This window comes from Dinoponera quadriceps, unplaced genomic scaffold (genome assembly GCF_001313825.1).
Source record: "Dinoponera quadriceps isolate SergipeBrazil2010 unplaced genomic scaffold, ASM131382v1 scaffold946, whole genome shotgun sequence".
In the NCBI taxonomy this organism is placed as follows: domain Eukaryota; kingdom Metazoa; phylum Arthropoda; class Insecta; order Hymenoptera; family Formicidae; genus Dinoponera; species Dinoponera quadriceps.
This window is the reverse complement of record NW_014555069.1, coordinates 262,337-282,670: the sequence shown is the minus strand read 5'-3', so window position 1 is coordinate 282,670 and position 20,334 is coordinate 262,337. Positions and strand designations below refer to the sequence as shown.

At 43.3% G+C, this 20,334-nt stretch overlaps 1 protein-coding gene across 1 annotated transcript in view; it reads right to left on the bottom strand.

The window, feature by feature from the left end:
• Positions 1 to 20,073, bottom strand: part of LOC106742971 (protein TIS11) — a 29,960-nt gene extending 9,887 nt beyond the window's left edge. Inside the window, exon 1 of the mRNA XM_014616376.1 lies at positions 19,206 to 20,073. Within this exon, the coding sequence (XP_014471862.1) occupies positions 19,206 to 19,262 (57 nt within the window). The 5' untranslated portion in view covers positions 19,263 to 20,073. The remainder of the gene's footprint in view (positions 1 to 19,205) is intronic.
• Between the last annotated feature and the right edge of the window lie 261 nt (positions 20,074 to 20,334).

Here is a 20,334-nt window from a genome sequence, read left to right as displayed (position 1 = left end):
ACTGACTCCGATCAGGGTACACCGCGATATGAATAAGAGCAATATGAATCAGTGTGCGCTGCTCGCGGTAGCATGCGCACGCTAAGAGTCGTAAAGAAACCACACACGGAAACCGGAGTGGTGTGTGCGGCGCGCTACACAACAATGTAACTTCGCGCACGCGTAATTATCCCGCGCGCGAACGTGTCGTGTGCACAATAGCGAAAAGTGAAAGTACGTGAACTTTAATTTCTTCCCCTTTCCACCCACCCGTTGTCCGCTCCTTGTTCCCTCAGGGCGAGAAAAACATTCAGCGGAACCGAAGGCGAGGAAACGGGGGGAAAAGTGATCGCCGGGAAACTCCGGATGGGAAGCGGATCACGATTTATGCGTGAATTAATAATTGGGGATGTAATAATAGCATGTTACGCGGTGCCGAACGCGTAACTATGTTGCACACGTTGCAACGAAGCAGAAACGCACGAAGGGGACCGTCTTCGGCGTCGTAGCCTTGGCGAATCATTACCCGCGGCCAACAATGAGTTAAGGTTTAGAGATCCGCAATTATCTCGCGCGCTACCAACGCGTGTGCGTATCTCACAATAATGAAACGACGAAAGTACGTAATAAACGCCTCGGATTTTTTCGCCGAGAGCGAACGTGAATCATCGTGCGCGCGCGCGCGATCGCGAGAAAGGCACATTCGATCGGTCACCAGGATGATGCCGTTACGCTCTTCCACTGAATAATAAGACTTCGTCCGATGATTGTGCTTTTTCATTGAACCGGACGATGTCGCGCTTATTACTTGTGCAAATATTCCATTCCTTTAATTTTGCATATATGTTATTATTATCTTTATTAAGTATTGAATAGTAAGATGTGTCGATTTATAACATCAGATTAACGAGAGACTGGCGTACTCAAATGATGAGGCGACAGCTAATCACTGTTATATTATGCCTAACTGAAATATTTAATATAGATATAAATACATACAAATGTATAAAATATGAAAATTTAAGGCTGAAAGTCATATTAAATTGTATTTGAATGTATATTTAAATGCAAATATGTTTAGTAGTCGTAGACGGGAAAGAAACGAATGTTTTAGCGGAACGCACCGACAATGGAAGTGAATTGAAATATTTTATTACAATGTAACATTCTCGATCTCTGAAGTAAGATTGGAAGCGTGTTGTAAGGCATATACAGTAGGTGGAAGAATGCTTCACTTTTCAACGAGTTTCGCAACGCATCCGCATTCAACAAGAAACTTGTTTAAATAATTCTCGGAAAATAAATTTTCCGACTGGTTACCTAATATATTCTACGATTCACCGAAGTAAAAGTGTCGCAATCTCTCTTCTAATGTGTGTGTGCGTGCGTGTATATACCGTCAAACCGCCGTGCGTCTCGACGTTGGTTTAATTATACCCGCGGCCGCTGCCGTTTCCCAACGGAAATCTAAATAATTGTGATGACTAAACCACGATCACATTCATCCGCATTGCATGAAATCTCATGTTATCTCATGTAGAATATCGCCGACACAACGGCAAACAACGGCGATGACTAATGGGAATCGCTACTCACCTTCGAACTTTCCTCCTCGATCTAGAAACGCGCTCACTCGGCGGAATACTCGATTTAGCGGCTTTCCGCGAACTTTCCACGCGACGGCAAACATAGTCGGCCGGGGCAAGAATTCGCGCGTTTCACGCGAGAGATGTTTTCATTGTTATCAGCCTGGATTTAGGGAACAGCCGGTTTTTCATGTGGCGGTTTTCACATTTCGGTCATGCTTCAATCGGCTCATCGCGCCGCTTTTTTCTGCGTATTGCACCAACACCAGAGGCGAAACACCGCCGCTGCAACCGTCGACCGACTGTGTGACGCGAGAACAACTCCGAACTAGTCGTGGCGAATTCTACCGCGACGAGTGTCAGTGACTCGGTCGCCCACGCGTCCTTCGTGCAAAGAAATCGCATGGAAATTGACAGACCACCGGCGGAGTGCGTTGCACTCGCGCCGCAATTACGCAAGAAAATCGCGGAAAACGATAAAAATCGAAAACTGTGCGTCGGCGTACTTCTCTCTCGTCCGCGTTCCTCTAGAGTGCGAGGTTAATAGCAACATCGAAGAAGGAACGCGAAAATACGAGTCGTCGTGTTGAGCCTGTTATATTAAATATTGAAGAATTGCGGATTGAAAATTAGAATTTGTGACTAATCGGGACAGAGAACGAAGCAAGATCGAAATTAGCTTCGCATTTTTGTTCTGAGCACTAAATTGTATCATCATTTCTGGCGAAAAGCGTTTCCAACGCTATCGGACGTTATAATTTCTAAGATTTAAACGTTATGTGACTTTTGTCAGAAATTACATTACATTTTAGAGCAAAAAACTAAAAGTTTACTACATTTATTGTAGATTCGGTCTAAGGGCTTTCGCACACGAATTGCCGTAAACATAAGACGTAAAACTAGAATGAAAAATTAATCAGGATATTGTTTTAGGTTTGTGTACTCTATAAAATGATCGTGTAATTAGGATTCAGACTGAGTAACTAGTATTTCAACCGATCGAATCTTAGTTACATCTGTTTCTGACCTGATTTACAGTCAGAGAGAAAGAGAGAGAGAGAGAGAGAGAGTTCTATCTTTACAAATCTAGAGTATATAAATCTAAAATACTTAAAATTTACGTCTTATGTTTACGGCAATTCGTGTGCACTGAGAGAAATTATAGTTATTTTCGGTGCCAATAATCTTGTTATAGTTAGTACAATTTTAACTACAAAAATAATAGTAACAACATGCATGTAAAGTTATTATCACTAATACTATATTAACCTTTTGTGGAAAATCGGTTTTCCTGATTGTAATTCTTTTACTATGATGATTATAGTTAGAAATACTAAATATATTTCTTTCAGTATGCGAAAGTGTTAAAACTACGGCGCGATAAAGTCAATTTCCGCGGTGCACGTCGGTATGCGTCTCGGAGGTGACTTCATCGATGAATTAGTGTTGCCCGCCCGGCGTTTTCCGTTTACAATAGACTATCTGTTGCTCTTTGTTGTTCGCACTTAGCACATGCGGAATCCCTCGATTCGTCTTGCAATCGAACGGAAATAGCTTGTCGCGGGACGCTCTCGCATTTTCGCCTCGCTCGAGTCGACAGCTCTCTCAGTGAACAGCTTTCTCCAACAGTGGAGATAATTATGCCGATTCGTAGGTGCCAAGCTCGCGAATGGAATCACCGCGACAAGGCGGCGCATAGACCACGCGGCGGTTGTTGACACTGTCATCATGGGTCAGTCACGGTTCAGTCGGCCACGACTGCGTGCATACGGCGAGGCCGATTTGTATGTAAGGGCGCGCCGCCGGCTCTAGGCTGAGTGAAGCTGCTGCGACGCTCGTGAAATATGTTGCAGTTACCGCCAGCGATATACAATCGTCGAGAGATTATAATTCATGACGAGACAATATGGGCCGGCTTGGTTTAAAACCGCGCGGCACCGTCGTAAACAACGCTCCTAAAGCTACGCCGTGGAATTCGTGGTCTCCGTGTTACGTTTTCGATACGCTGCTTATGCGCAGCCGTGACACGTTATTTCAGCGTTATCTGTTATTTTAATCCATAAGAGCGCGGATAGACACGCTACTAATAGGTATATCCGACGAGGTCGATTCGCATCTCGCGTTCCATCACGATTCTCGCGCGATGTGCGCGTGAAAGTACATCCAGACCAAGCGGACGAGCGCGAACATCTGCGATCATGTTTAAAAAATGAGCGCGGACAAACATGCTTTCTTTGATGTGTGACACGAGATCCAACGCATTCGTTGATGTTTGTTCCTGGCGCGTTCGGACTTACGGCGCCGTCCACACTTATTTTTCCGATTCGCTCGCAGATATTCATTCATACTCGTTCGCTTGGTCTGGGTTCACTTTAATAGTGTGAAAGATTGTCTACATTGGAAGTAAGCAGTAATAAGTAAGGTATTAACTGGCAGTAAAGCAAAAAAGGGTAGTAAAAAATGGGAATGAATCATTTCGTTTACGACCGATATTACGCTTTAGGATCGATTCAGATTATATAACACGGACCGTCACATTCCAGCAACGACACGTACCGGTACGACAAAACATTAAAATATGCGTTTCAATGAAACTGTCTACACTAACCAACACGGATCTGCACCGTTCCGGCAACGATATGTATCGACACCGACCGCATTCTCACAAAGAATATTTTATAATTGGTGTCGGTACGTGGTAGCCTGCCAATTTGAATCAATAAACGTCAGAGAACAACGTATTTTGTTTTCGTAACGTAGGTTCAATCAATTTTAACAAATCATAAAATTTGTCATACTCATAAAAATTGTCATTGTATATTCCATTAAGTCTTTGAACAATGTCCGACGCTCTCTTTTAAATTTCCTTTATTTTATTTAATATTGGATGTATTCATATTCGATTTCTTCACTTTTTTTACTTTGGCTTCGTCTTCGTCTGGCTATCAGAACCAATTCTTCATCGCTAGATAATCCCATCCATTATGACCGTTCAATTGCCGGACACTTGCAGAAGCATCTGAACATACGCATCATTTTGTCGTACCAGTGCTCGGTCATAAAACGGTTGCAACATTTTTTCCTTATGTACTTCAGAACGCGCAAAAAATACGACGAAGCGAACCTACGATTCAGGAACATGCGCAATAAAATAGCCAGACAGCTGTCAAAATTAGATATGTATATATCAAAATTATATGTGTATATGTAATTCTGACAACTGTCTCACTACCTACTGCGCATGTTCGTAAATATAGGTTCGCTTCGTCATATTTTTTTGTGTGTTCCGAAACACGTAAAAAAAAAAAAAAAAACAGTTGCAACCGTCTTGTGACCGACTGTACGTGTCGTTGCCGGGACGTGACGGTCCATACTCTTCTTACTCCGCAGTCTACCTCCAATGTAGACGGTCCTTAAGTCGACTCGGCGGGAAGACTCCGCCAGCGAATTCGCGAACGTCAATGAAGAACGCTCGAGCGTCTCGAGAGGTGGCAACTTTCGAAGTTGAGATTTCTGACATTCCCGACGGCTACACTTTACATATTTCGTTGTATCGCGAGGTTCAGCGGGGTTATCGCGTATAAGCCCGAGTAAGTAAATTTATAATCACCGTGCGGAGCGTACGTTCCGCGGGAATTACCGGTCTCGACAATGTACAACGTGCTAGTCAGCGGCTACGGCCGAGTCACGGTTGAATAATCGCCAAACCGGCGACATTTTTCCTTTACCGCGTGCCTGCGCGCACTCGCGCGGATAAGGCTTAATTGCTCGCGAAATACATCGCCGTGTGATTCAGTCTGATCGGCGTATCGCACTAATGACTTCAAGGTGCATTAAATCGATGCATGCAGCAGCGAACCTCCCCGTCCGAGCGACCTACGCGAAGCCTGTGTGTCTCCTTCGCGCAATTAGCGGCGAAAAAAAGCGGACACGGTACGTTCTCTCTTTGCTTGGCGTATTCCATCGTTTTTCCCGCGACTCTCGTTATTGTAAGTGGACAAAATAATAGAAACGTCATCGTGCGCAAAATCGAGCTCGTCTTTCTCGTGTGAATTGCATCGGGAAGTGGAAAATGTTTTTCCACTGGAATCTAATCGAGTTCTAAATCGTTCGCAGCTCATATTATAGATATTCAGCGATTAATTGCGCCTTTTTATCGAGAGAAATACGCGATACGACACGCATGAGATAAATGAAGGTGTTTTTCATCGGCAGCTCGAAAGATATAATCTTGCCGAGTTCTATCGCAGATATCGAGAATTTGTCCGCTTTGCAAAAACATGGCTTGTGACTCAGTCGAGACTGAAAAACTACTACGCGCGCGACCGACAATGTCCAGAGCAAGATAGACGAGGAGAAGTGCAAAGAGAGAGGATCCGGCATACATAAGTCTCCGTGCATCGTACGGCAAATTCAATTAGTCTTTGTGAGATCGTATCGTATGCAAATTAATCGGGTTTTAAGCGACTACCACATTCCCGGCTTCGAGATATTCGAGGCGCGTGCGGTGCGGATCGTGCGCGTCATGCACGATGAAAACAACACTCTTTTCGCGGATCTCCTGCTGCGGCGGCTCGATTCACACCGGTGTCGCGCTTGTGGCGAAAACGAACATGCTTCGGCGTCGAGAGACAATACGAAGAAGAATACGTGGTGCGTCCGCCGTAACGACGTGTTGATCGACGTGCCGATGCTACACGGCGCTAAATTTACTCGCGAGAACCACGCTGGGAAGCTACCGAATACACACACACACTCGGCCGTGTCGGTTATCGCAATTAGTTTTGACGAGCGAACAACCAATGAAAGCAGATGATGCGACTTGAGGTCCGCATTCATGCGTCTATTCGAGTCGTCGAGCAGCAAAGTGGCATGACTCAAGTTTAACTCGATTTTAACGAGTGCGATACTTTCATTAGGCAAAAATCGCGATTATCTCCTCGGCCGAACATGCTGGCGGAATTTCGCGTTTTCCTCGCGTGCTGCTTTCCCGCGTTTAATCGCGCGCCTCGCGAATTAAAGCGCGTAAATGAAAAAAAATCTGTTTCCCAGCCGTTTCGTCGTTTAGTTCATAAGGAACAGTTTAAACGGTTCACTACCTCGTTCTAGATCGTAGCGCTGGCTATAATGCGGGAAATAAAGATTCGATTAACAGCGGTTAGCTTCAATCTACGTTGGTGAAATCGCCGTTTGCTCCTTTAGGGTAACAGCGCCCAGCGTTAAATGCGGTTACGTTCTAATGAACGGCGCATATCGACGTGATTCCACTCTAACGTAGCTCCGAAAACTCAGCGTGTGATCTTGTCACGGATTCGTAAAAAGTTTTTAATATATCGGTACAATTGATAATTAATATTGGAAAAATCGGTGTAATTTTGACGAGTTTATTTCCAATTTAAGAACTATAAAAGTTGTATTATTAAAAGAACAACATCACAATAATTATCAGATAAACATTTCCTCAATAAGAACGTCGTTAGTTCACAATGTGTTAGTCGCCAACAACGATAATCAACGTTTTTGATAATCGGTAATTAATGAAATGTTCCAAGGTGCGCGTGCGATCCAGGAATGAACGGTGGCGCGCGATACATACCGGCGTCGTATACAGCACGATGAGACACGCGCGGATGATGTATGAATATACTAAAATACGCGAATGCGGGGCCTCGGCTGCTCGTAAAACACGACGCGTGATTCAGGCGTCGGCCGCGTGACCGCGAAGACTTTCCTGTGCGTAAAGACGCGCGCACACGTGCGTTTACGAGCGGGTGACGTGCATACACAATGCGTGGGGACGCATACGGCGCGCGCGTGTGTATGCATGTGTGTTGCGGTACGTGTGCGTACGTTTATGTTCCAGGGGAAGGGTGAGCTGTTTTCATGCCGGTTCCCCGGGTTTCTTTGTCTCTCGCGTCTTTTGCCGTTCCTTTCTCTCTCTCTCTCTCTCTCTCCCTGCTCTCTTCCCTTCTCCGTGACCTCTCGCGCTCTCTCCTACACGTTCTTCCCCACTTTGCTCTCTTTCGCAGAAAACCGAGGAGGAAAGAACGTGGGAGACTTTCGGGCAGCATTCCGTGGTTTTTCATTCTCGTCGCACGACGCACGACACGAAGACACCGCGTCATTACGTGATCGAGTTAGATTGGTCGGGAAAAAAAGTAAGGCCAACCAAGAATCATGCAGAATCACTATGAAGATTGGTCACAGTTCACGTATGGATCCACGTTTAAATTGGCAAAAAATTTTTCTTCGCTTCATCGATATGAAGAAAAAAAGGATGGTTAAACATTTCACGACTATTTTACTACAAAAAATATAGCCTTGACATAACGATGAAAAAAAGTTTAACTCGAAATCATGAACAAAAGAACTTGTTTGTCAGCGAAGAATAATGAAACGCTGACGTGTGTAACGGTCGAACCCGTAGACAAGACGGTTTTCAATTATTTCCGAAGGTCTTTCGCAGCGGAAAAATGACCGGATTGCTGTATATCGCTGGTATCACGAAACGAATTAACGGTAATATCGCGCTTCCGGCATCGCGGTGAGACGCAGAAAATAACGCGCTTCCAATCACGCGCGATCTTACGAACCATGCGAGTTTCGTCTCGAAAGTCAGAGGCCGTTTCCGTTTCGCGTCCATATGTGCCGTTCATGTGATCTTTATCGCCCACAAAACTCTTTGAGCGCAATAATCGGGATTTTATTTTTGCTTTAGGCCCGTGAAAGGAAATACGTCTCTTTATTCGCGCGTAAATCGGCGCAGCGCCTACATTTAAGCACAGTGTAGAGTTTCAATTCATCAATTATTACGATTCAGTCATGACAAATGAAGCTGATTTACACCGCCTAGTGAAGTGAGTCCCGCCTGCGTAATGGCTTTCCGATTTCCGCTAACAAGCTTGCGATTTCACGGGTCCAGCTTATTTTCGACGCTTCATTTCTATGGCCGAATGTCGTTCATTACGTCATAATCGTGACTGTTTTGATATCATTGACGTAATAATCGGCTAATAAACAAACGCGCTGTTTGGCCGTCGTCTTATCTTTCATGTTGCGTAATCCAAGCGAAAAAAAAACCCCGAAAACATTGTCTGGACTGTGACTTGCAGTGTCTCGATTCTTCCAGAACGCTAAATTTGCTTCACGCTCCGTTCGGCTTAGGGTCGGCTTAGGGTTCGAATTATATTTGATTCTCGTGTTATGCAACAACCGTTCGCTTTTAACCCTTATCGGACGCTAGCTTTTTATGCGTGATTCTCACTAGGTTGTAGCTGGTTTCGGTAAATATGCGAACTTGTCGTGACGTACGACTGCAGCGACGAAGTATTGTTGTCACGTGAGAGGTGACTCACGGCCGATAAGGGTTAACTAATTCCTTCGGTCGATCAATCGTTCTCTCATTCTCACCGTTTGCTCTTCGTTAAACAGTTAAAAAGTGGCGCGCGGTGTCGAAACAGCTTCTGGAATACTTGGAAAACGCATCGCGTATCAATTTCGGTCGAAATCGGAGACGACAGGAAATATACTGCGGCAAGAAATATGAGCGCTCCCGTCGAGTCACCGAATTCGCACGGTCGCGGGTTTTTCCGCTCGGATTGTGACCACGTATCATCCGAACACGCGATTCAGGTGAATGTTAAAGTCCGCTGCGCAGTTTAAAATTGTAAGCGGATCGCACGTCGTCGAACGAGCGGCTCGTATTATTATTTACTGCGCTATTCCGACATTACTCGGCGTCTGGAAGATAAACCGCGCCGATAAAACGCGACGCTCTCGGCGAAATAATAGCTGCTCGCGGAGATACGAAAGCGCGCGTGAGAGATTAGCAATTAGCAACTTTAATCAAGAAGAAAGTATGACGGCTGTAACACGAGGAAATTTCTCTGACGTGGAAATTGTTCCTTCCCTGTTCCTAATTGAGTCGCGTGTTACTCTGGCGCGCGCAGAGTTAACTCGATTTATCGCGGCATCGAAATCGAAGAAATGAATCTCATGCTGTCGGAGGTTTCGTTGTGCGTCGTGATGGATTTTAATTACTTTATAACAATGCACCGGCCACTATTCCTTCGGATTCGTGATGCACATATTCTATTTTTTATTAAATATACCAAGTTGCGCACATTCGACGACTTGAAGTTCAAAATTAAAGTTTCCCACGCGTGTGACGCACCTTTCGCTGTGTACGTGAGATGGTGTCTGATATCATTTTCAATAAAGGAACGTATATTCAGATCAAATCTTCTATTTTAATAGGTTTCAGATATCAATTTTCACACCGAGAGCAACGGCGCGCACATCTCTCTCTCTCTCTCTCTCCCTCTCTTTCTCTTGACGTCAATTAAAAAAAAAATATTTTATTGTTCGCAATAATGCAACGATAATTAATCACGGTTCGTTAAAGACATATATATTTCCTTTTTTTTCTATGCTTTCATTCACACCTTCGCGACGTCTACATTAATAACTACCACGTACGAATCGTAATCGACACACCTCGTCGTTTGGGCGCGAGCGGAAACAAAACCGCCTGGAAAACCGGTCCCAGATTTTTTCTAGAGCGTGACGCGTTCATGAGCTGCCGAAACAGCCTTGATTGGAAACTTCGAGAATCCTCGCGTAAATCAGATGTGAAAGTGAAATCGAGAGTCGTCGAAAAGCGGCTGCGTGGACATTGCAGCACCTCCTTCTTGGCACTCTCGCTTTCTCGTACGAGAAACGGACTTTGAGCCTCTGAGATACATTACTGCGATGTTATTAGGTTTAACGATAATACCGCGCATATGGAACACTACGAACGACAAATGATTCTAATTTGTAAACTGTACTTTTCTTTCACTTCATCGAATAAGGCAGTAGACTGGCTCCACTTCATATTTCTGTCTGAGATATTACGTCACGTCGAAATAATTGAGATCACTTTTACCGACACACGCGATCCGATTCCGCCCTTTGTAAAGGGCAGCTGGATATTTTTCGATTTCACAATACACTGGATTATCGCGTAAAACGGAAATTGATTATTACGTTGCGCAACGTCGACAATATCGACGTAAACACGAGAGACGTTTGACGCGGCGCGATTTCTCGAGATTATCTCGAACCGCGAAAGGTTAACGCGACGTTCGGAGAACGCCGAAGAGAGCGAGCGGCGCGGTAAGTGCAAGGTGCGCGGAAATGGCCCATGTCCTTCCTTTTGCGTGTCTTTTGTCCTCACAGTTTCTTTTCATGAATATGGGAAAGGGACTAGCGAACTTTTGACGCGGAAAGGAGAACCCGTTGCACCGTACCGCCATTCATGCAATCTTCCACGAATTTAAGGACAACGAATAAAGCATTTTTCTATTTTTTACAATACTGCTTTTGTTAAAAAACGCTGCAAACCGTGAATATCCGCAGTCACGATGGTGTGAAATGGTGTGAGATTCAAGAGCGTTCAGGTACGAATATCAATGCGATATTCAGATTACACTAATTTTGGTGAATCCCAAGTTCTTTTCAATACGTACTTTCAGTATGTTCGCACGTGCTTATTTAGAAGATTAAATTACCTTCGACGTTTATACGAGAGACAGATTCGTAAAAGATGGAACGAAGAGAAAGGTTTATATCTCTATAGCTTACTGCTGCAAAATATCGTCTTCAATGAAGTTATATACAAAGACATGCGATTTCAGTGAATTCTTTCGTAAAGAATCCGACGCATCCACCCAATCTGTGTGGCGATTGTAATATTTTGCTTATAACAATCGAACCATCATCGTTCAAATCCTCCCGCGCAACAACATTCTTCCCATATTTCTGCACCGTGAGAGAGAAAGAAGCGATCAACCAATACCGAATTTCGTCAAGCACCTAAACACAACCAGGATCGCACAAAAATCCCTCGTAAAACCGGCCGAACCTGCTCACAAAGCCTTGCGAAAAAGAAGTTTCACGCGGCGAATCGCAATAAGAACGAGCGAAGTCTTTTCGCGCGCGTGCACGTCATCATCCTTTTGTGGAAGGCGGCTCTTTTCAAAAATATGAGAGAATTTGCGACGAAAGGAGGGAAAGGTTTCGAGAAACACAAAAGACCAATGCCCGTTAGTACGTGTTACGGCACTGGTGCCGAGACTCGGCCAGTACGGGAGGCAACGTGCACAAAGAGAGAGGGGGCCCCGATTTCCCCCTTTCCGTCTCCCAGTCCCCCTCCGTGAGTATTCTTTCATTCCCTCGGTCGCTCCTTAGGCACAGGCGAACCTGAAGCAACAGGTTCCTACGCCCCTTCTTCGTGGCTCGCGTTTACCGAGCGGCTTTTTGTTGCCGCTGCCGGTACTGGCTGGGCACGTTGCTCGCTCGGGGCGAGGTTTCCACTTTTAGAAAAATTCAGAGGATTGCATCGGAGCGCGAGCACGCGTCTCTACCTTTCGCTCTCTTTCTCTCTCGCAAGAGGGTGTCGAGAAATACCGGACGGATAAACTTTATCCGTTTTGCAAAAATCCGCCTCTCGAGTGTCAAGTGTGAAAACTTGATTTTGTTTCCTTGTAATTTTATACTTGCGCTGCATCGGTTATTCTCATCTTTAGTATCCACCGAATTGCGCGAGGGACACAACTTCGATTTTGACTGCACTCCCGGCCGACAAATATCGAAAGTCGAAAGTCCACCCGATCGAACGAGTTTCGAAATCGAGCCGAAGAGAAATTGCCGAGGAAAGTTACGGCGCGATTATCGTCTAAAAGGGAGAAAAAAAGAGAGATGTTCGTTGAAAGTGAAGTACGAATCGTGCAATTGAGAGGAAAAGGAAGCGGCGAATATATCTCAACCCTCCCCCCTCCACGTTCGCGAAATTGATCCTTTATAAACCGGCGGTGCGAGAAATCTATTTCTTCGCATTCTTCGGTTCTAACAAATTCCCTAAACTACATACAATAACAAAAAAGCGTGTTTTACGCTAACGGTCATATTTTTTATCAGCGCGATTCAGCGATTTGAACGATAAATTAACCGCAGACGTTATTAAATATTTTTCAACTACAACGCTCGTTTCGTCACCTTTTCACGAGAAATATCAATCATTTTCAACGGTAGCGATATCTTTCTTCCTAACATTTGTCAGAAGAAAGAAGAGGACAATAATATAATAATGCAATTTTTATTTTCATTCGGGAATATATATGCGTTACGTCGTCATGTGCGATACTTAATTACTTTTTCAAGACGTTGCTTTCCAAAGAGCTCTTCTTTCCACCGTTTCTTTTAAAATTCGCGTATGCTTAACCACGTCAGCCACGAACGCATAATAATAAGACGGGAAATGACAAGTGAACCGCCTCGCAGTGGAAGACTCATACCGGAAGTCGTATGATACACACACGCGTGCGCTCGCGCGACGCATAATTACGATGAAGACGGAGACGCGCAGTGACATGTGAGCACGCATGTTTTCAGAAACAACGTTCGCGGTTTACGTGCCAATATCGTCGCGAATCCGAAAATCTTTTCGCCTTTTCCGTTTCGCGTGCTTATTCGAGATATATGAGAATCATCTGCCGGAAATCTCACCGACTGCGAGAAAGAATTGGCGGATCGATTCGTCGTTATCGAGATTAGTAGTTTATGCAAAATATGTGTACCTATTATTATACGTTACAGGTTGAGTAAAAATATCAGTGCCGAAGTGTCGTCGTCGTTTGGTTCGCTTAGAACTCTCCATCTGTGTCAGCCACGACAGCGATAACGCATAGGCGATATATCGCGTCGTACACACGTAGGAAAAAAGACGGTTTCGCAATGTCTTTGGGTGAAGCAACCTCGTATCCTTGTATTATTCACTGTAATGGACGAGGGAAGGATAAACAACGGATGAAAATGATGTTTACGGAGAGATCGCAATCGTTCCTTTCGCAATACACGCTGTATTCTCGATAATTGAATATTAAGTGATGTATGACATACGAGTATGCATGAAACACGTCTGAAAATCGTTATATCTTTAATTACTTCATTTCTATTGTCGTGTTTTTATTTATGCGCCATTTTATAAATGGAATCTACTTTCATTCTTATTCAGCTCTCTTACTTTATTTGTGCAATAATCCTGCGTTAGCATAAAATTACTTAAAAATCCTTTTATTTCTTTTACTCTATTAAATATAAATTGTATCTTAATATATAAATTATGTATCTGTGGATAATCATTACTATAAACTGTAGATATATAATTACATATATCTGTAATTAACATTTTATTACTTATTACATAATGGCAATAACAGACGGATAATCTAATAGTGGTTATCTTTTGATAACTGCCGATTTATGACAAAATAACGACAAAAGAAATTCGTAATAATATACGAACAATTTATTATGTGACTCATGGTAGACAGATTACGTACAATAAAACCATAGTATAGTGAACGATCCTGTCAGGCATTTGCCTGGAGGTCGCCACAAAAGGCGTAAGTAAATATGCAAAACCACGTTACAAACACGTGAGGACAGATCAGTTAGGTTCTGTCTAGAACACAAAAATAAATAAAAGATCGGAAACGATTTCGATCCGACATGTACGACACAGAGATTTAGATTTCTAATGTAAATAGTAACTGTTTAACAACGGTACACACACACACACTTACTCTTCGCAAAATTCCTAATCTATTATGCATCTAGGTTGGTAAGTTTACTGGAAATTTATACGATGAGTAATCGAAGTATCTTTACAGTATATTTTAGGATTGACCTAAACCGAAAGAGGAAACCATTGCCATAAAATTTCCATCAGAATATATCGTTTTCGCTTGTGATAATATATTGAACAACAACATATTGTGGTAATATTTCTCATCTCGTGCAAAATTCTCACACAGAATGGACTAAGTAAACACATTTTTTTTTCTTATTCATTGTATATATTTCGGTTTGTGATCTTCAATCGTTTTAGGAGTCATACAAATAAATATTGAGAATATCTTCGAATAAAAGAATCATTGCGAAAATTGATACGATTCGTTCTAAATTATTCGTTTCAAATGTATTACGTAGTCGGTTGTGTATGAGAAGAGAGAATCATCATCAATATGTGAAAAATAGCGCCATATGCTGTCAAAACAACATTACCCACCGTTGTTGCATGTGTCTCCTTATTACAATTAGGGTGTGTACAACTCATATTGTTCGTTAACAACGGCTTGTTAAACACTGTCACTTAGAAACTGTCAATTGAAACGTCACAAAATTATCGATCAAGAATTCCGTAATCGAGAACGTTCGTGAGCAGTTAGTTATTTTCTTCATAGCAATGTCGGGGACAGGATGAATGTCGTCATTCGAAGGTTGCGAGCGTACTGAACGCTCGCAGGCAAATAATGAGAGCGTCTATCGGCGCTCTCGGCTTATTCCTTGAGAAACCGAAGACCGGCCGGCAAGCGTCTTTCGGCAGTGAAAGTGTCAATGTCTTCGCGCTCGTATCCGTTAAACATTCGTGTTTTCTTGCCAGTGCGTATCGACAGGGAAATGTCAAGTATGGAGTTTAATAAAAATCTACTTTTTGTCCCTCTATCGACCACAGAAACGGAACGGACGGTTGGAACGAAATAGCCAGAACGCAAACGAGAATGTGCGTTTGTTAATCCAACGCGCACCAACACACATGTACTGCGCGCGAACGTGCGAGTGCAAGCGGTACCACCAAGTACCAGCGCGATTCCGCTGGTCGCCGAGCGCACGAATTCTCGTCGAGCCACGCTTCTTCGTAGAGAATCCAAGACGAAACACGGAAACAATACCGCCAAAAGCGAAAGCACAGTCGTGATCAGTAAAGAAACGCATCATCGAAGATTGCGACCGTGCGGGTAGAAATGGACATTGAAAGGCTCCGTGTTAAATATCAATCTTTCTGTATCCCTCATAGAAAAAATAATGCTCACAATTAAAACCTAATTCTCACATTGAGAGAAAAATATAGTTATTTTCGGGGACAATAATATCTTTTTTTTTTCATTTTACCACAAAAATAGTCAAGAGAACTATTTTTCTAGTAAGTGTTACCATAGTATCAATGATAATAATTTTATATATTTTATATGTTTCTTCTATTTTGCGGTTAAAATAAAAAAAGAATATTGGTGTCTCTCCGAAAATAACTATATTTTTTTCTCGGTACACGGGTAAAAATTAGCTGTCCATATGATACAACTGAAATTTAGTTAACCTAGATAATTCTTTTTGTCTCCATACCTACCTAATTTTTAGCTCTCATAGCTAAAAGCTAGATCTGGTAAATAAATTTCAGTTGTATTATATGGACAGCTAATTCCTTTTTTCCGTGCTGATAATACTTTGAACACGCCGTGTATAAAATAACTCGAATTAATATGCTTAATTTATCTCTGTATTACGTTATATATAGACAACTGAGTTGTTGATTCTTGCAAAAGCGAAATACGACGCACCGTTCGAAAAACCTTGAGAAACTAAGTAATGTAAAGTTAATAAATAATTGTATGATAAATGGATCGTATGTCAAAAACGCAGGAATTACAATAGCCTATCATTTTGAATACAACGGAGCCGGGTGAGTCACGTGTCAAATTGAACTGTGACTTGTATATCTTTAATCAGACAACGGAGACTGGCATGACGATTTCCGTTGTTTTTCTTTCTACAGTAAAATAAATTACAAAGTTAGTTACTGTTTATACAACAATATGTTGTTCTCTGTTCAAATTTAGAGTTCAAGTGCAAATGATCGTAATCGAATTTTGCTACGCTGCCAGCGAGTGTGTCGGAAGTGATCCTCGGACAATTCACTATGTAACGTAAATTAAAAATTGGAAATATCTTTTCCGATATATTTATAAACAGTGATATTAATAACATCACACCAACATATCCACTAATTAGTATTCATAGTTTAATGAAATTCAACAAAATGATAAAATACAATATTTATCTGCGTATATGACAAAAATATATTTGAAATATATAAGTATCTCCAATCATCCCGCCATTAGTAAAGTATACACAGGCGAAGCCTTCGTCGGTCGCTCGATTCGCCTGACGGTACACGGTCGATATCGGAGCGTCAGCAAATATCGATATCGCTCGACCACGCCGCGTTTCCTCTCGAATCCACGGGTGCGTCGTGAGACTCGGTGAGAGACTCAGCCAGGGAGACTAGATCGCATCACACAGAGAAACTCGCGTCGGAAGAGAAAAGAGAGTGTTGTGCCTGGTTCTCTCTAAGGTGAGAGTCTCCCTTAGCTCGACTCGCGACGGCCTTTTAAGCTGGATACACACTGAGCGTATGAACAACGAACGAACAACGAATGTGTAATATGAATGCGTATATTCGCATTTAAACACGTACGAACTTTCTTTTACAAACCATTTTATGAACAAATCGAAACGTTTTGTTCGGATTCATTATAACGCACACATTTTCCAAATTGTAACAACGAAAACTTGCACTCGTTGTTCGTTCGCTCAGTGTGTACTCGGCTTTATTTACATCGCGCGCGATGTTCCCGCGCGACCGTCCGAATGATAAAGGCCTTTCGACTTATCGATGCGAAACAGAGAATTTGTCGGCTTGACTAGCAACGATTACGAACCACGTACGACCGAGAGGCAGTTTCGATTATTAAGAAATCTAATGTCATTAACGCGTATTCATTTTTATATCTTATCCAAATCGAAACCTGTTTACAGATTGACGACGACTTCTGCATGAGGATTTATGCGAATCCTTTGTGAAGTTAATCATACAGGTCGAAAGTGCTTCTTTTATTCTTTTTTAGATTATATTACTTACGCATATATTAGATAAACTAGCAATAAATTCACGAATAATCACTTTAACCAGTCACGGAGCTATTGAGAAAAAACTTCAGTTAATGAGGATGACAAAGATTTCGAAAATATTGCTGTGTTGTATCGTATCGCAACTTGACTCGAGATATCAGTAATTGACACTTATCGGTGAAAAATGTCGATGTTTCGAAAGATTATATATATCTTGGAAGATATGAGGAGGATAATGATAATCATTGCAATAAACGGGAAATTTAACATAATAATTTTCACACAGAAACATATGATCATAATCTGTTGTTTTTCGAGTGTAAAATGACGATCTAAAAATAACCATGTCAGTGGGCCTTCTATTTAAATTTCTCGAACTAATTCTAATCATTTTTCTATTCTCGACTTAAAAAAAAAAATAATTATTATGTCACTACTTATGCATGTATATGACGTATATTTTTCAGCTTAGTTATGCTAACGATCTGTGAAATTTACAGATTAAAGATTTTCTTATCGCCATTATCAAAGTGTCTCAATGTTTGTCCCAGTCGGTAAGATTGTGCAACAATATTGAACGTTGATTGATAGTAAAGCGACAACCTTAATGACGAATGTAATTGCAAGAAACGACGGGTTTGCCGTCGACGCGATAAATAATCCGTCCATAAATGTCGACGAGAAAAGTCTATCATCGACGAATATAGTGCTATTTAAATATAATGCATGCGTACGGCGATAGTTTGTAGGGAAAATTTTTCAGATACCGAATATTTCCATGTGATTTCGTGTTCGAGCTCGTTCGTAAATTTGCCGCGCGCAACACATCATGATTCCGCGTGTACCGACGCCGCGTCCTCGGAAATATTGCGAACGCGACTAATGTGAAAACGAGATCCAATCTGACCAGCGTGGAATTCGTCCCGTAACGATAACATCGGGAATTGTTAATGCCGTCCCGGCGACGCATGCGTCGGCGACGTTAATATTTCTTTTTTCGATCATATCTCGTAAATAATTCATGGGGGAACACACGATCGTTGCGTGCCGGATTGGTCTCGCTCAGCGCGTTTCGTGAAATAACGCGAGAAGTAAACGTAGAGAGATTCTTGGATCTCTCGCAATTTCGGACGGCTGCGCGCGCGCGTGAAGTCAATGTCACAAATTGCGAGAGAAATATCTTGCTGTTAATTAGCACTTCGCCATTGTCGCGCGCACGCTTCGCACACACGTCTCCTCGCTCATTTTGTTCTTACCGCGCTCGACGCGGTTGTCCTCGTGGCTAAATAAATACGTAGCATGATAACTTGACTCACGATCGCCAGGCGAACTTCGAAGATAACAGCCGTGCGTTCGCTCACGATTATACAATAAAAAATAAAAGCGCTCGACGTGGTTCGTATGACGTGTACGGCATTAAAAGACAGACACATCGCGAACCTAAGTTTTGATTTCAAACAAAAATGTTGCGCAACGATATGTATATGCATATTCCGTCTTGATGAATTCGAAAACTTGGCAATCCCGCGACTCGGCGAGGGAAGAAAATTAACATTCAAACTCGCATACTCTTAATATATTCCGCGAAGTCGGAGCATCGCGATACCACATCTTTACTTCGTCCCGCCCATCGTACATTCTGTAGATTAAGCTTGCCCTCGATGAAATTTACTCTTCGAGCGCTCTTACTCCAAAAAATTCAGGTATGGCGATAAGCGACGTTTCAATGAAGTCTGAATAGAATGTTTATTTGTAATGAGTGGCTGCTTAAATAGAATGTACACGACGATAATACGTGCGTGAAACTGAATCGAGACAAGTCGTAGACTTAGAACCGCCAATGCTTACCTTAAAGAGATGTTCGGTGCAATCGAACATAGCGTTGCTCATTACGGCGGTCGACATGTCGTCGGTTTCGCACACAAAAACACACCGTGTATCCGAAAGGGGTCTGCTCCTTCTTTCTCTTCCTTTTTCTCTCTTTTCTTCCTCGCGCCCGACTCGTATCTTTTTCGTTCCTGACAGCGGGGCTTCTGGAGAAAGTAGCAGCAAAATAGCGGCAGTGCCTGGGAATCGTCGGAAATCGTTGTCAACACGTGGAGACTCGTGGACTGCCGAAGAACTTCTCCTCAGGAGAACACAAAAGAACTGCCACTCCGACCGTACGCGTCGCTATACGTAGCTTGCATTAGAAGCACCCACGCGTAAAACGGTACGCGCGTATCCCGTACGCGTGTATCGGAACGCTGATAAAACCCAAAATGGAGAACGGACCGCGCGAGTGTACGAAAAGTGGAAGACTAACGCGAATCAGACGGCCGAGTGAGTGAGTGAGCGAGCGAGCGAGCGAGCGAGGAAACGCGCGTGTGGCTCGTGCTGCAGCCGCCTGGCAGGGATCTACCGCGTATTGACTTCACGATCGATCGTGATCCTGCTCGTTATGCTGCTGCGTCGTCGTTTCGTCGTGTTGTCGTCAACGCCGCGAGCGGTACTTGTCGAGCGGGGCGCGTTACGAACTTGAACTTGGCACTTTCGTTCGCTGACTCCGTCGATCGCGGCTACCACTCTCTCTCTCTCTCTTTCTGCCGTAGAAGTAAACGTTGGGGACCTTCTACGTGTGTGTGTTTTTCTCTCTCTCTTTCTTTCTCCTGCCCTTGCTTTACACGCGCAGAGGTTATATTGCCCGCAGAACCTCCGAATGCGAACTGAACGGTGCGCGCAGAGTCTGGCTGGCGATACAAGGAGTCGACGTGCGGGCGCGCGAGGAGGCACCGTCGCGATAGCCAATCGCGGGACGTTCGTTGAGGAAAGAGAGAGAGGGAACCCCGCGTTAACTTGGCAACTACGCAGAGCTCACCAGACCAATCCTGGAACACGTTCCCTTCGGCGCACCGGCTCCATCGTCGTTCGACGGACCCGTGTACGCTTCTTCTTCTTTTCGACTCGCAGCTTTAACAATTCGCAAGTACCCGATTGG